Source organism: Salvelinus alpinus, chromosome 3, assembly GCF_045679555.1.
Source record: "Salvelinus alpinus chromosome 3, SLU_Salpinus.1, whole genome shotgun sequence".
In the NCBI taxonomy this organism is placed as follows: Eukaryota; Metazoa; Chordata; class Actinopteri; order Salmoniformes; family Salmonidae; genus Salvelinus; species Salvelinus alpinus.
This window is the reverse complement of record NC_092088.1, coordinates 18,479,757-18,494,035: the sequence shown is the minus strand read 5'-3', so window position 1 is coordinate 18,494,035 and position 14,279 is coordinate 18,479,757. Positions and strand designations below refer to the sequence as shown.

Here is a 14,279-nt window from a genome sequence, read left to right as displayed (position 1 = left end):
CACTGTGATTGATCAGTGGATCAGCTGAGTGGAAAACATGGTCAATGTGGATGCTGTTTCAAAGCCTAACAATCAAATGGAGAGTGCTTTCTAAGGTGATGATTCATTCAAATGCTTATGCATAAGCATAGGACTATATATGAGCCCAAGCCCGAAAAAACCCGCTGAATTAACATAATGATTGTGCTGTTATACAATACATGGTACATAAATTAAGTCTAAATTAAACAAATTCAGATCTAGCATTCAAATTTTGTGAATTTTGTTTTTGAATAGCCTAGTAATAGGGCTTTATATATATACAGTTGAAGTCGGAAGTTTACATACACTTAGGATGGAAACATTAAAACTAATTTTTCAACCACTCTACAAATGTCATGTTAACAAACTATAGTTTTGGCAAGTCGGTTAGGACATCTACTTCAAGCATGACACAAGTACTTTTTACAACAATTGTTTACAGACAGATTATTTCACTTATAATTCACTGAATCACAATTCCAGTTGGTCAGAAGTTTACATACACAAAGTTGACTGTGCCTTTAAACAGCTTGGAAAATGCCAGAAAATGATGTCATGGCTTTAGAAGCTTCTGATAGGCTATTTGACATCATCTGAGTCAATTGGAGGTGTACCTGTGGACGCATTTCAAGGCCTACCTACAAACTCAGGGCCTCTTTGCTTGACATTATGGGAAAATCAAAAGAAATCAACCACGACCTCAGAAAAAAAATTGTAGACCTCCACAAGTCTGGTTCATCCTTGGGAGCAATTTCCAAACGCCTGAAGGTACCATGTTCATCTGTACAAACAATAGTACGCAAGTATAAACACCATGGGACCAAGCAGACGTCCTACCGCTCAGGAAGGAGACGCGTTCTGTCTCCTAGAGATGAACGTATTTTGGTGCGAAAAGTGCAAATCAATTCCAGAACAACAGCAAAGGACCTTGTGAAGATGCTGGAGGAAACAGGTACAAACGTATCTATCTCCACAGTAAAACGAGTCCTATATCAACATAACCTGAAAGGCTGCTTAGCAAGGAAGAAGCCACTGCTCCAAAACCGCCATAAAAAAGCCAGACTATGGTTTGCAACTGCACATGGGGACAAAGATCGTACTTTTTGGAGAAATGGTCTGGTCTGATAAAACAAAAAAATAACTGTTTGGCCATAATGACCATCGTTATGTTTGGAGGAAAAAGGGGGGGGGGGGGGCTTGCAAGCCGAAGAACACCATTCCGACCGTGAAGCACGGGGGTGGCAGCATCATGTTGTGGGGGTGCTTTGCTGCAGGAGGGACTGGGGCACTTCACAAAATAGATATTATGTGGATATATTGAAGCAACATCTCAAGACATCAGTCAAGAAGTTATAGCTTGGTCACAAATGGGTCTTCCAAATGGACAATGACCCCAAGCATACTTCCAAAGTTGTGGCAAAATGGCTTAAGGACAACAAAGTCAAGGTACTGGAGTGGCAATCACAAAGCCATGACCTCAATCCTATAGAACATTTCTGGGCAGAACTGAAAAGTGTGTGCGAGCAAGGAGGCCTAACTCAGTTACACCAGCTCTGTCAGGAGGAATGGGCCAAAATTCACCCAACTTATTGTGGGAAGCTTGTGGAAGGCTACCCAAAACGTTTGACCCAAGTTAAACAATTTAAAGGCAATGCCAATCAAATACTAATTGAGGGTATGTAAACTTCTGACCCACTGGGAATGTGATGAAAGAAATAAAAGCTGAAATAAATCCTTCTCTCTACTATTATTCTGACATTTCACATACTTAAAATAAAGTGGTGATCCTAACTGACCTAAAACAGGGGGTTTTACTGGGATTAAATGTCAGGAATTGTGAAGAACTGAGTTTAAATGTATTTGCCTAAGGTGTATGTAAACTTCCGACTTCAACTGTATTTCTGATGTCCCAATTAACTAAATCGTGAAAGCCTATGAATAATTTGTGTTTTTATCTTTGTTTTTTGTTTGTTTGTTTGCAATATCATACACTAAATCATACACTACAGTTGTAATTTCCCTCTTCAGTGTAACAAAGAATACACACTAGATGATGCCAGAGGGCTGAGTTTCACATGAAAAAAAAGTCAATCTCATGCATGGTATAAAACAGCCTTTCCCAAACTAGGGGTCGCGTGATTTGAAAAGGGGGTTGCGAGTGAAACTGTGGTCGTAATAAACGCAAGGGTTTGTTTTCTTCCTACAAATGTGATTCTATCTTTTGAACGGTTTAGGCTTCAAAATATTATGACCCCATCATTGAAAGATGAGACTCTTCTACAATGCCCCCAAGTCTCATCAGAACATTTGAACAAGACCAGGTGCTAAATCAGACTGGGGGAAAAATAACATCATCAATGATGATGTTGTTTTCTACACAGAAGATCATACAACATCATTGCCTGATGATCTTCTGAACTTCCCAATACCTTTCTGATGCATTTCAGTCATTTCAAACCATATTTCTTTCAGATTAAAATACTGTCAGAAGTACTATCAGACTGATTTGTAATAGACTGGCATAGTCCCAATTAAAAAAGGTGAACATTGACCGTTGATTACGTCACTTTTTTTTACATGATGGGGTCGCGATTTAAAAAAAAGTTTGGAACCACTTGTATATGATCTCTCACCATAAATTGGAATGAAAAACAAATAAGAAAAAGCATTACAATATGATGTATAAATGTAGTTTAGGCCTAATCATCATGTGTTGGTAGGCCTACAGTTACGCTCATCGCTTGAATGAGGAGACCAAGGTGCAGCGTGGTAGGCGAACATCTTACTTTTATTAAAATGAACACCGAAAAACAACCAAATACAAAACGAACGTAAAGTTCTGCAGGCTACACAGCAACTATACAAAATCAAGATCCCACAAACTAAGGTGGAAAAAAGGCTGCCTAAGTATGATCCTCAATCAGATACAGCGATAGACAGCTGCCTCTGATTGGGAACCATACCAGGCCAACATAGAAATACAACATAGATTGCCCACCCTAGTCACACCCTGACCTAACCAAATAGAGAATATAAAGGCTCTCTAAGGTCAGGGCGTGACACCTACCTATGAAAAGTTAGACCTTTTTATAAATGGATAAAAATCACTTCATATTTTAACAAGTTCAAGATTATGAAACAACAGCAAAGGATAACTCTAGTTCTTCAGATCTTTTTTTTATTGGAATGATTTACAAAAACAAAATGTAGACCTGCTTTTTCTAGCCATTCAATGCAAAATACTGCCAAACATATTTCCAAGTATCTCCAATTATTTTACAAAACATAAATCATTGCCACGTACATTAATGGTATTTCAAGCATTTAGATATTAGTATGAAACGTAATGTGCGACTTTCAATATTCAGTTGCATGTTGACTGATATTGACTACTGAAACGTAGATTAAAACATAATGTATCTTTATGTTTAAATGAATTAAAAAATCTGACTAAATTGTGTTTATGTGAGGGCAAACTGCTTGTGGAAAAAGTCTAAAAAAAGCAGAAATTTACATATCAATAAAATAACAAAATAATACATAAAAATGTATAACCAAACTTCATGTCTACGTGTGAAAAAACATATTAACATGGAACCCTCATGTCCTTTCTCTTTAAGCTGTCATTTTCCATCAATAACATTACAAATCATATATTTATCGTACATGAATCCCTGAAGTCAGACACTCCCAAATGCCAATTTTATATTAAGTCTAAAGTAGCTCATATAAACCAAAAAATTCACAAATGCAAATTAACACTCCACTTCAACTCTGTTAAACATTTTTCACAAAGTTGATAAAAGCCCTATCAGCTCATACAGTCATAAAGATCCTCAGTGCCTAAGAACTCCCCTAGCATGTGATCTTGGGAGCCGTTCACTGGCTCTAGGTAGCGATGGCCATCGTTTGTGTGTTTATACCTCTGCCTTTCCAGCCTTTGTTCAAAGTCTTCCCGGTCCAGCTGTGAGGCGTGGACAGTGGATTTCTGTGATGGGATGGATGAGATAGGCACTGGGACAAAGGAACCGTGGTAGAGTACCATTGGTGCGGTTATCACCTCCATGGTGGAGGCCTGAGACACAGGGCCCTCAGGAGGCTGAACAGGTAACTGCACGTAATTCCCAGTTTTGGGATCAATGAAGGTCTTCGTTTTGACCTGGACGGACATGTCAACTACGAAATACTGCCCCGAGTCTGGATCCTGCAGCAACTTCCGTTGGGTCATTGGGTAGGAGGCGTATCCGTGCTCGATGCTGGACTGACGAGAGAACTGGCTGGTGTAACTGGACTGGCGGGATAGATTAGGGTGAGGTGAGGTCAAGTCTATAACGTCACTGGCATAGGAATCAACACCATGGTTCCAATTCTCTGGTTTCTCTCTGTTGGATCTCTCTTGGGCTCGGCCCCTCTGAGACAGCTCCTCCCTAATGGACTTCTCAATACGCTGACTCCTCGGTACTGGTCTGTCCCTAGGAGATGTCTCACTACTACGAATTCTCTGTTCCACTTTATCACCGATGTGTCCGTCCATGCTCTGAGCTCTATGACGCGGGGTTCTCTCACTTGTGGATCGCTCACTGTTTTGCCTTTTATTCTCACTGACAGCTCTGTCGCTGCTGCGGAATCTCTTTTCTTGCATCCCTCGGCTGTGTTTCTCACTACTACGTCCCTGGCGCTTGGAGTCACCATGACTTTGCTTGTCACTCTTACGGCCTTGATGCTCTGATTCACCATGCCTCTGTTCGTCAATGCTGCGTCCTTGCCTGTGTTTCTCACTACTATGACTGATGTGCTCTTCTTTTTCTTGCGGGGGCTTCTCATTAGCATGGCTCTGATGTTCAGGTACACCATTGTGGTGCTTCTCACTCTTATAGGCTTGACGCTCTGATTCATCCTGCCTGTGCTTTTCACTACTACGGCCTTGATGCTCCGATTCACCACGGCTGTGCTTCTCACTGCTATGGCTGATGTGTTCGGTTCTTTCCTGATGTTGCTTCTTACTACTACAATGCTTGTCAATACTATCACTGCTACTATTTTTATGCTCCGATGATTTATCACTCTTGTTTTTATCACTTCTACTGCTGCGGCTCTTATGTGGTTGACTTCCCTTCTCTTCCTTTCGGATCCTTCTGGTGGTCAGCTTCATGGCTTTGAGGAGGGCCTTCTCTGACTTGGGAGGGACTACGGGGGGTCTGCCGGGGCCTTGGGTGTCATTCCCACTGCAGACTGAACAAGACTGCACCTTGGAGTCCTGTGGGTTGTTATCAGCTGTACCCACTGTGCTTGTCCCCCCTTCTGACGATGAACTCACCCCCGAATGTATGTAATCTTCCTGAGGGACTGTGAGGAAAGACCCATATTGTTGGCCTTTTGGGGTGTTTTCAGGCTGCAGTTTTGTGGGAGACAGTGGGGAGTGTGTAGCGTGGTGAGATTTAGCCTCTTTGGGTTTAACGTGTTTGTCTGGTGTGGTGGCAGCAGCATGGGGTTCAGGGATATCAAGATGATCTTTCTCGCCCCTCTCAGAGCCACTCAAGCACTCCCTGGGTGACCATGGCGCACGTTGGTCTTTCAGACTGTGTTCGGGGGTTAGTTTTGAGGGAGACAGCGGTGACTGTGGAGAGTGGGGAGATGCCGTCTCTTTGGGTTTGAAGTGTTTGTCTGGTGTGGTGGCGACATGATAGGGTGACGGTATTTCAATAGACTCTTTAAGATGATTGAGAGGATCTTCCTCGCTCCTCTCAGAGCCACTCAAGCTTTCCCTAGGTGACCACGGTGCACGTTCCGCTGGGTCATGGTTTGTCTTGAGCAGAACCTGTTTAACTGTCTTGGTTACAGGCGAGACATGATGCTTGAATGTGTTGTCTTTCACTTTAAATAGAGCCGGTTTCCCCAGAACTGGTGAAGAGGCGTTGGACTGAGATGTTGGTGTTTGATTGTTTGTGTTGTCCATGGGGCTCTGGAGCCATCCACTTTTGTCCATCTTTCTGGCTCTTGACTCGTTGTCCTCCATCTGGGATGTTTCCCTATCTCGCCTGGAAGGGATTACTGGCTTGTCTTCAACTTCCTCATTTTCATGATCACTGACAGAGTAATACCCCACCTCTATCTTTGTCTCCAAATCCCATCTCGCGCGTTCTGCCACATCCTCTACTCCTTCCTCAACCTCCTCTAATTCAGAAATCAAATTCTCCAAAGAGTGATAGATGTTTGAGTCAGTTTCGTTGTTTCTTTGCAATGAACTCGCGACAGAGAAATATGATGACTTCGAGGACATACTGGTTCGATCCTGTTGACCCTGATTTATACTACTGCTATTTGACAACGGAGACACTAATTCTCTAATATCTTCATCAACATTTGCAATATCTTCACTAATCTTAACTGATTTGTTTGACTCTTCAGCTGCTTGACTCTTTTTCCTGGTCTCTTTTTCCATTATCGATTCGTCCTCAGTAGTGATGTTTACTTGGTTTGAAGGTTTTGAATAATCTTTGCCTGGTTTCAAAGGGGCCTTCCTTCTTACACAGGGTTGTTCCTGTTGTTCCATATTGTGTTGTGTTTGTTCTGCTTTGGGCTCCCTTATAGGAAGTTTATTAGTTTGGCTTTCATTTAATAAAGCCTTCATTTCCTTTTCCTTCTCTTCACTGAGTGAAAAAGAGGTATTTGTTCCATGGGGATGCGTTGAACGTTTAGAATAGTCTTCTTCTGCCAAACCAATATGGGGATTATTTTGTATAATTGGCGTATCTTGCTCAGTCGTCGTCTCTGTTTCAAGTGCATCTGTTTGTCTCTCTGCTTTTATCTTTGCATCAAGGGCCTCCCTGTTTGCGACCTTGCCTCTTGCCTGTGTGTTCTTTTGCTGTCGAATTGTGTCATTAGTACTATCCCTACTTGAAAATTCTCTACTCTTTATATCCTCCTCAATTATATTCCTAACATTCCCACATTCTTTCTCTTCCTCTGTGCCGTCCTCCTTTTTAGTGTTCCCTTTCTTGCTCCTCGGTGGTACCTCTGGTTTGAGAACGGGTGCATCTGGTTGACTCTCCTCTTTGACGACCTCATCGTTTTTAGAGGTGTCATCTCTTGTTTCAATAGATAACTGTCTAGCAACAGTTCTATCACTCTCCTCTGCTGAGTATTTGCTGGATCTAATATTGTGTTTTTGTTTGTCACTGACATTATTGCAGATGTTTCTATTCTCTTGCTCCTCCCTGATAGGTCTTGTTGCGAGTTTATTTTCTTCAGCATACATTGTGGCACCTAACCTGTGATTTCCACCAAGTTTTGTCTCAGTCTTGGTAAGGATTTCTTGTGTCTGATGATGATGATCCCTCGGATCTCCTAGCCTCTCTCTCACCTCATTTTGTTCCTCCTCTGCTGCTGTCCTGATAGAATCCTGTCTTGCTTGTCTACGCTCTTGGACTCTAACATTATAACTATCATCAGGGTTTTCACCTGGGACTGTATTGGCATCCTCTTCTTTATTCTTTAAGACTTTCTTTTTACGTTTCTCTGCTCTTTCCGATATGATTTCCTCGAGTGCCATTTTAGCCTTGTCATAATTGTCGTTGATCAATGACTTGTTAATAACAACGTTGTTGTCTATCTTTGAGAATACATCATGCTTAGTTTGCTCCTTCTCTTTGTTCACAAATGCCTCTTTTTTAGCGAATGTGTTTCCTCGCATAGAAAGCATACCCCTTTTGATGTTCCTAAGCTCCCTGGAAATTAAATCGTTTTTCGCCTTTGTCTCCCTATCGATCCCTGGTTCGGGGTTCAAATTCTCACTGTCCTTGATAAGGTGTTCACCCAATCTAGCCTGCTCCAGCTCTTTCAGTGCATGTAAGTCACTTACTTTATTTTCGCAATCTTTCATTTCTTTGTGCACCGTCTTCTCTGTATAATGTACTTCTTCATCCACATCTTTCTTATTATTTACCTCCATTTTAGGTTCGAAATCCTCCTCATCCTCCTCTTTCTCGCCACTCTCCTTCATTGCATATCTTTGGCTTTTAATATAGTTGTTTTGTCTCGCTGAAAATATATGTTTAAACCTGCCTTGCTTTTTAACCGACTCTTTCTCCTTTTCTGACAAAATAATTTCTTTCTCTTTTTCCGCACATTCTATAAATCCGTTGGTGAGTGTGTTGTCAGTTGGATATGTTTCACCTGTTGTCTGTCGCTCTATCCGTCTGTGGCTTGGAATTGGCACTGAAAGTGAATGAAGCGAATGTCTATCCTCTACAACAATTGCATTGTCATCTTTCTCTTGAGGGGCCTCTGTTTTGACGATGTTGTTCTTATTCATGGTTAATTCTTCTACAGCTTCTGTTCTATTGGGAGAGAATATTTTGGTTCGGGCAGTGGATATTGCTTCCAAACCGGCTTTCATAACCTCTTCAATTGTAGCTTTGACATTTAACTCTGTCATGTCCTTTGTTGACCTTTTGGTATGGTCTGTTCTTTTCGAGAACAGCACTTTATTTTGGGCTGTAATTAATGTCTCCCTAATAGCTGTGATGGCTTCTCTTGTATTTACAGTCTGTTCACCGATGTGTTCTTCCTTCAATTCCACATTGTCTTTTGTTGGTTGTTTAGCGTTGTCTGTTAAATTTGGCGACGACACTTTGTCTTGCGCTGCAGGTAAATTGGGAGATGCCACTTTGTTCTGTGCTGTATTCGTTATTGTATGTACAGGCTGGTCACCAATGTCTTTCTCCTTTCGCTGCAACCTCTCTTTTGCTGGCTTTTCTGGTATATTCAGAGAAATCCCTTTCTTTTGTGCACTAGGATGGTACTTTGTCTTGTCTGAAATGTTCAGAGAAAGTCCTTTGTTGGGTGAGGCAATGGACAAAGTATCCTTACTCATTGACGGTGAGAAGTGTTTAATCTCTGGCCCCGCCAGACTCTTGTACAAGTTCAGAGTTGGGTACGTTTGTTTCGTAGTCAGGGAGCGCTTGTTCACCTTTGAGTGTGTGAAGGGCGACCCAGGGCTCCTGCTACCCGCAGCCTCTCTTTTGGTTTGCAATAAGTTGGATATCAAGTAATCGTCTGATATATCCGAATCTAGATATTTCCTAAGACCAGCATTGCTAGATTCTGAAACAGCTGGGCTACAGATAGGCAGTCCATCTAATAGAATGGGAGGTGTGCTTAAACCGGAGGCTAGAATGGCAGGTGTACTGAAGCCAGAGGCTATACCGTCAGAAGGAGCTTGTGCATATTTGAGTAGTCTCTGTTCCAGCAGCTTTGGAGACAGAGTGCTACGATCCGCCTGTTCGGTTTTGAACTTTGGCGGGCTGTACCTGCTCTTGACCCTCTTCCTGTTATCCTTGAGGTTGAACAACAAACTGGACGCAATAGATTTGTAGCTGTCTCGTTTGACGACCTCGGAGGTCGACCTTGGTATGACTGGCGACACATGCTCTATGTCTAGGAGGGGGAGATCGAGGAGAGAGGGAGAGAGCACTGCTGACAGGATCTCTGAGGTGTCTGTAGCCTGTCTGGACGGTATTACGGGTGTCATCAGCTGAGAAATGCTGAATGGAGTATTGGTCAAAGAGCACGGCTTCTCCACTTCTTTCACCTTTACCGACTTGACTTCCTTTTTATACAGCAGAGGAATCTCCTCCACCAGTTTTGGGGTTTCAGTGGGAGGGCAAAGTACTCCCAGTTGGTTGACAGGTACAGCACTCTTGGCTCTCGCTCTGTTTCTCCTCCAGGGGGCGCTGGTTTCACCCTTAGCAGAGGTGTCTGACGCAGACCTCTTCTCGGGGGCAGAGGGTTTTGGCAGAACCTTGGGTGGAGGACGAGGAGGAGGAAGAGGGGGATATACTGGTTTCTGGCACTGCTGCTCTGTCTCCTCCGCATGCAGTGTTTCTATTCGATGTGCCTCAGTCAGTTGTTTGTATAGAGGGGAGTCGTACCACTTAGGGAGGTTGTCCACCACCGGGAGAATGGAGGTGATGCCGTCCTTACCTAACGGAAAGTGGTTAAAATCCCTCCACGATTGGAACGGGCTGAACTCGCTGTGGAGGAAAAAGTTTTTGATGTTCAGCTTCCGCAACTTGAAAATAGATTGGCCATTTTTTGTCTTGGAGGACTTTGCATCCTTGTCTGATTTCTTGGCTGTGATGTTCTTGTAATCTGAGGAGAATTCTGATAGTTCCCTTTCGATGCTGAAGAGGGCCGACTTATCCCACGAGTCCCCGTTAGTGTCCTTGAAATCACAATTTTTTATCAATACGTTGGACACGCTCTTCTTCTGCCTCCAGGGTTGAGTGTCTTTGGCACCATTGAGTTTGTGCTTTTTACCAGCGTCTTTAGTCTTTTTCAGGGGCTTCTCCACTAGGGGCTTGTGACAGCTGAAAGGGTATCCATATGAAAACTCATCGTTGTACACGGCCTCGTCTCCGATGCACAGGCTCCGGAAGGCTCGGTCAGTGAGCGTGCTAACCTCTCGGTCCGTCTCGTCCAGGAAGATCTCAGTGAAGCCGTTGGGGAAGCGGTGGTGGAGCATGGTGTTCCGGTGGCTCACGTGTTGGCGCTTCTCCACACAGGTCATGGTGATGGCTGATGGTTGACAATGGATTTTAGATGGTTGAGTCTATAGCGTCCCCAGTTGGGTCAGCTTACCATCTTCCTGGGAAAGAAGGAAATACGTACAGTGTCACAATCAGGAAACAGCAGCACTTAATTGCTTTATACAGATTGTATAGTGACTGACTTTGAAGCATGTACAGTATCTGCTCAATGAAAGTTCCAGGCTTTTGTCGATGCATTTCTGAGATGCAACTGTTTTTTCATCAGCCTAATAGTTTTTTACAAATTACAAGCTAGATTTAGTGTTTTTTTTATGTGATTCCTCCTAACACTATAGAAAGGGCTGTGTCCATTTTGATAGCACAATAAATTGTTTGGTAGACCATGTACTGTATCTCACTCTGACCTTTGTGTCCATGATATGTGTGAACTGAACTATCTCGTCGCTATGTACACCACAGACAAACACATACCATACCGCAGGCTATTTCAAGGGAAGGAGGATGCTTCTACACCGTCTCCTAAACATCAAGTATGACCATGGATATGAGCAGCATGACAATAAAGAACTTTTGACCTCATGTCTCATAAATACTGAGATTTTATAGGAGCTGGTGTCCTTGATGCCCTGTACTACAGTGTATTTGTTGTACTGCCTACAGATGTAGGATCTTAATTTCAGCCAGTTTGCTACAGCAGGAAAATAGTCCCGCAGCAACAGAAAATGTGGACTAATTAATGGACATTTTTGTAGGGGTTGAAACATTTTCTGTAAGTGAATTTTTTTGTTGCTAAGGCAAATCAATTCTGAAATTTCAAAGTGGAAATTAAAAACTTCAGAAGCCTTTTTAAACCTCAAATACACCACAAGTGTGATATTTCTTGCATTGGAAAAAAGTTATCCTGCAACTGGGTGATCAAATTAAGATCCTACACCTGTATGACTATGTTAGTCTATAGGCATTATTATCTGACTATATCAGGGCTTTCCAACCCTGTTCCTGGAGAGCTATTGTCCTGTACGTTTTTGCTCCAACCCTAATCTAGTACACAAGATTCTAATAATTAGCTAGTTTATACGCTGAATCAGGTTAGATACAACTGGGGTTGGAGTAAAAATGTACAGGGGGTTAGCTCTCCAGGAACAGGGTTGGAGAACCCTGTTCGATAATAATAGTGCGATAGTAATGGCTAGTGGCTAGTGCGATAATAATGGCTTTAGACTAACAGGCTATAGACTAACAGACTAATAGACTAATATAGGCATTATTATCAGAAAAGGCCATCACATTGTAATCACTGTTATTGTTTGCAACATTCCTATAAATCAGCATAGGTTTGTGTGCTACAGGTGCAGGATCTAAATTCCATCACCCTGTCATTGCAGGAAATGCAAACTTGTGGTGTATTTGAGGTTTAAAAAGGCTTAAAATGTTAGTAATTTCCACTCTACAAAAATGTCCATTATTATAATCCACACAATAATTCACTTTTCCTGTTGCTGCAGGATTATTTTCCTCCTGTGGTCACCTTCACAACAGATATACAGTACTTATTATATTCCCCCGAGTGTACAAAACATTAGGAACAATAGGAACTCTTTCCATGACAGACTGACCAGGTGAATCCAGGTGAAAGCTATGATCCCGTATTGATGTCACGTGTTCAATCCACTTTAATCAGTGTAGATGAAGCGGAGGAGACAGGTTAAAGAAGGATTTTTGAGCCTTGAGACAATTGAGACATGGATTGTGTATGTGTGCCATTCAGAGGGTGAATGGGCAAGACAAGATATGTATGTGCCTTTGAGCGGGGTATGGTAGTAGGTACCAGGCGCACCGGTTTGTGTCAAGAACTGCAACGCTGCTGGGTTTTTCACGCTCAACAGTTTCCTGTGTGTATCAAGAATGGTCCTCCACCCAAAGAACATCCAACCAACTTAACACAACTGTGGGACGCATTGGAGTCAACATGGGCCAGCATCCCTGTGGAACACTTTCAACACCTTGTAGAGTCCATTTCCTGACGAATTGAGGCTGTTTTGAGCGCAAAAGGGGGTGCAGCTCAACATTAGTAAAGGTGTTCCTAACGTTTTGTACACGCAGTGTGTATTTTCATAATGTGATTGATGGTCAAAGCTTATATAAGCAAATCACACACCACAATGCTCTTTAAACATTTTATGTGCAGCATAAGTTTACATGGGGCGCTGAGAATGCATTTAAATCACAGCGTTGTTCACAGTGCACTTTGCAGCAGCTGCTTAGCTTAGTTTAGCTATCTGGGTGAGGGACTGGAATAGCTCATTAACCCATTTCAATATTCTGACCTGGGAGCTTAACCGTTGGCATATTGGTCAATGTTATTGTTCCTACAAAACTGGGACACTCCTTAAAAGCAGCTGCAGCTGATCGAGATCAATTAACACACACACATAGTGAGAGTACTGAATGTATAGAATATGCCATAGTATTGTATTCAATTTAACCCTCTGAGTAAAACTTGATTCAAAAGCACAGAAGAAGAAACATGATTCAGATTCATGATCATGTCAAGATCAACAACAGTTATCCAGACATGCATAGGCCTAGCTCTGCGTACAGTCATCATAACTTTGCCAGTCACACACATGCATTTTCAATCTTTTGCCCTCAATATTTAACAATATACTTTATTATGTAACTGTAACTGAGATGAAAGAATACATTCACTTTCCAGGAGAATTTGGCCAGCACTGAGCTATTTTCCAGTGCTTATAATGTGATACCAGTTAGAGAGACAGGGTGATTTCCCAGCCTCTAGTTGGTGTATTAATACCAGAGGAGAAATAAGAGTAGAGAGGCTATCTATCCACCCTATCACACCCCAGGGTAACTATTCAGTATTATACAGTTAAGGTACAGTAATATACAGTAAATGTAGTTAGTGCCAGCAACTTAACAAACACCGTCTTCAAAGTTCCGCCTCATAACTTTGATCAAATGTTTGGACTTTCATAAAAGTGCACAATTTGGACAAAAGCTTCAGTTGGTATATACATATATAACTGAAGTTTTTATATATATATTTGCATATGGCTATCATAAAAATTAAAAGTAAATATTGACATCTTTGTCGTGTACATGTGCCATATGTTTGTTTGGGTATTAGGGTAGAAGGTTCAGATTGTGAGCCCTTCACCGCACACATAAAGAAATGATTCAGACTGTGTGATCCAATCATCCCCTCACATTTCCATGCTTTGGACAGTTATTACCATAAATAAAGATACAATTCGGCTTTACCTTTTGATTGTGTATTCCATGTTTGGTTGGGGTAAGGGTCAAATCAAGACAGGGGGGGGGGGTCATGAGGAAAAATCCTTAAGTCCTGATGAATCAACGGCACCTGCAAAAAAATCGTAGGAGTGAGTAACAAGTTTACAAGCAGGAAAAAAGTTGACTTTGAATAAATAAATAACCAAAGATAAATCCTTGAACCTACTCAAGTCCTGAGTTCCATGTGGTAAATGCAGCGGGGCAAAGGACCCTAAAAGCTAATCATGGAAGAGTGGCTACCGAAATAGACACAGAAGACGGTGTGGCCAAACTGAGCAGTAACACTAATTTTAGTATCTAAGAGCATGTGTCCATAGCAGCACGCTAGCTTTATCTTTAAGCGCCTTCAAAGACTACAGTGGCTATTCACGTGAGGGGTTGAGTGGAGTAGTC

The 14,279-nt window shown here is 42.1% G+C and overlaps 1 protein-coding gene across 1 annotated transcript; it reads right to left on the bottom strand.

The window, feature by feature from the left end:
• Window positions 1-3,182: 3,182 nt before the first annotated feature.
• LOC139570178 (trichohyalin-like) lies at window positions 3,183-14,279 on the bottom strand. The gene is made up of 3 exons (XM_071391799.1): window positions 14,053-14,279; window positions 13,854-13,956; window positions 3,183-10,669 (listed from the first exon to the last, which is right to left on the bottom strand). Exon 3 carries the CDS (start codon window positions 10,589-10,591, stop codon window positions 3,833-3,835), a length of 6,759 nt encoding a protein of 2,252 aa, XP_071247900.1. The 5' UTR covers window positions 10,592-10,669; window positions 13,854-13,956; window positions 14,053-14,279; the 3' UTR covers window positions 3,183-3,832.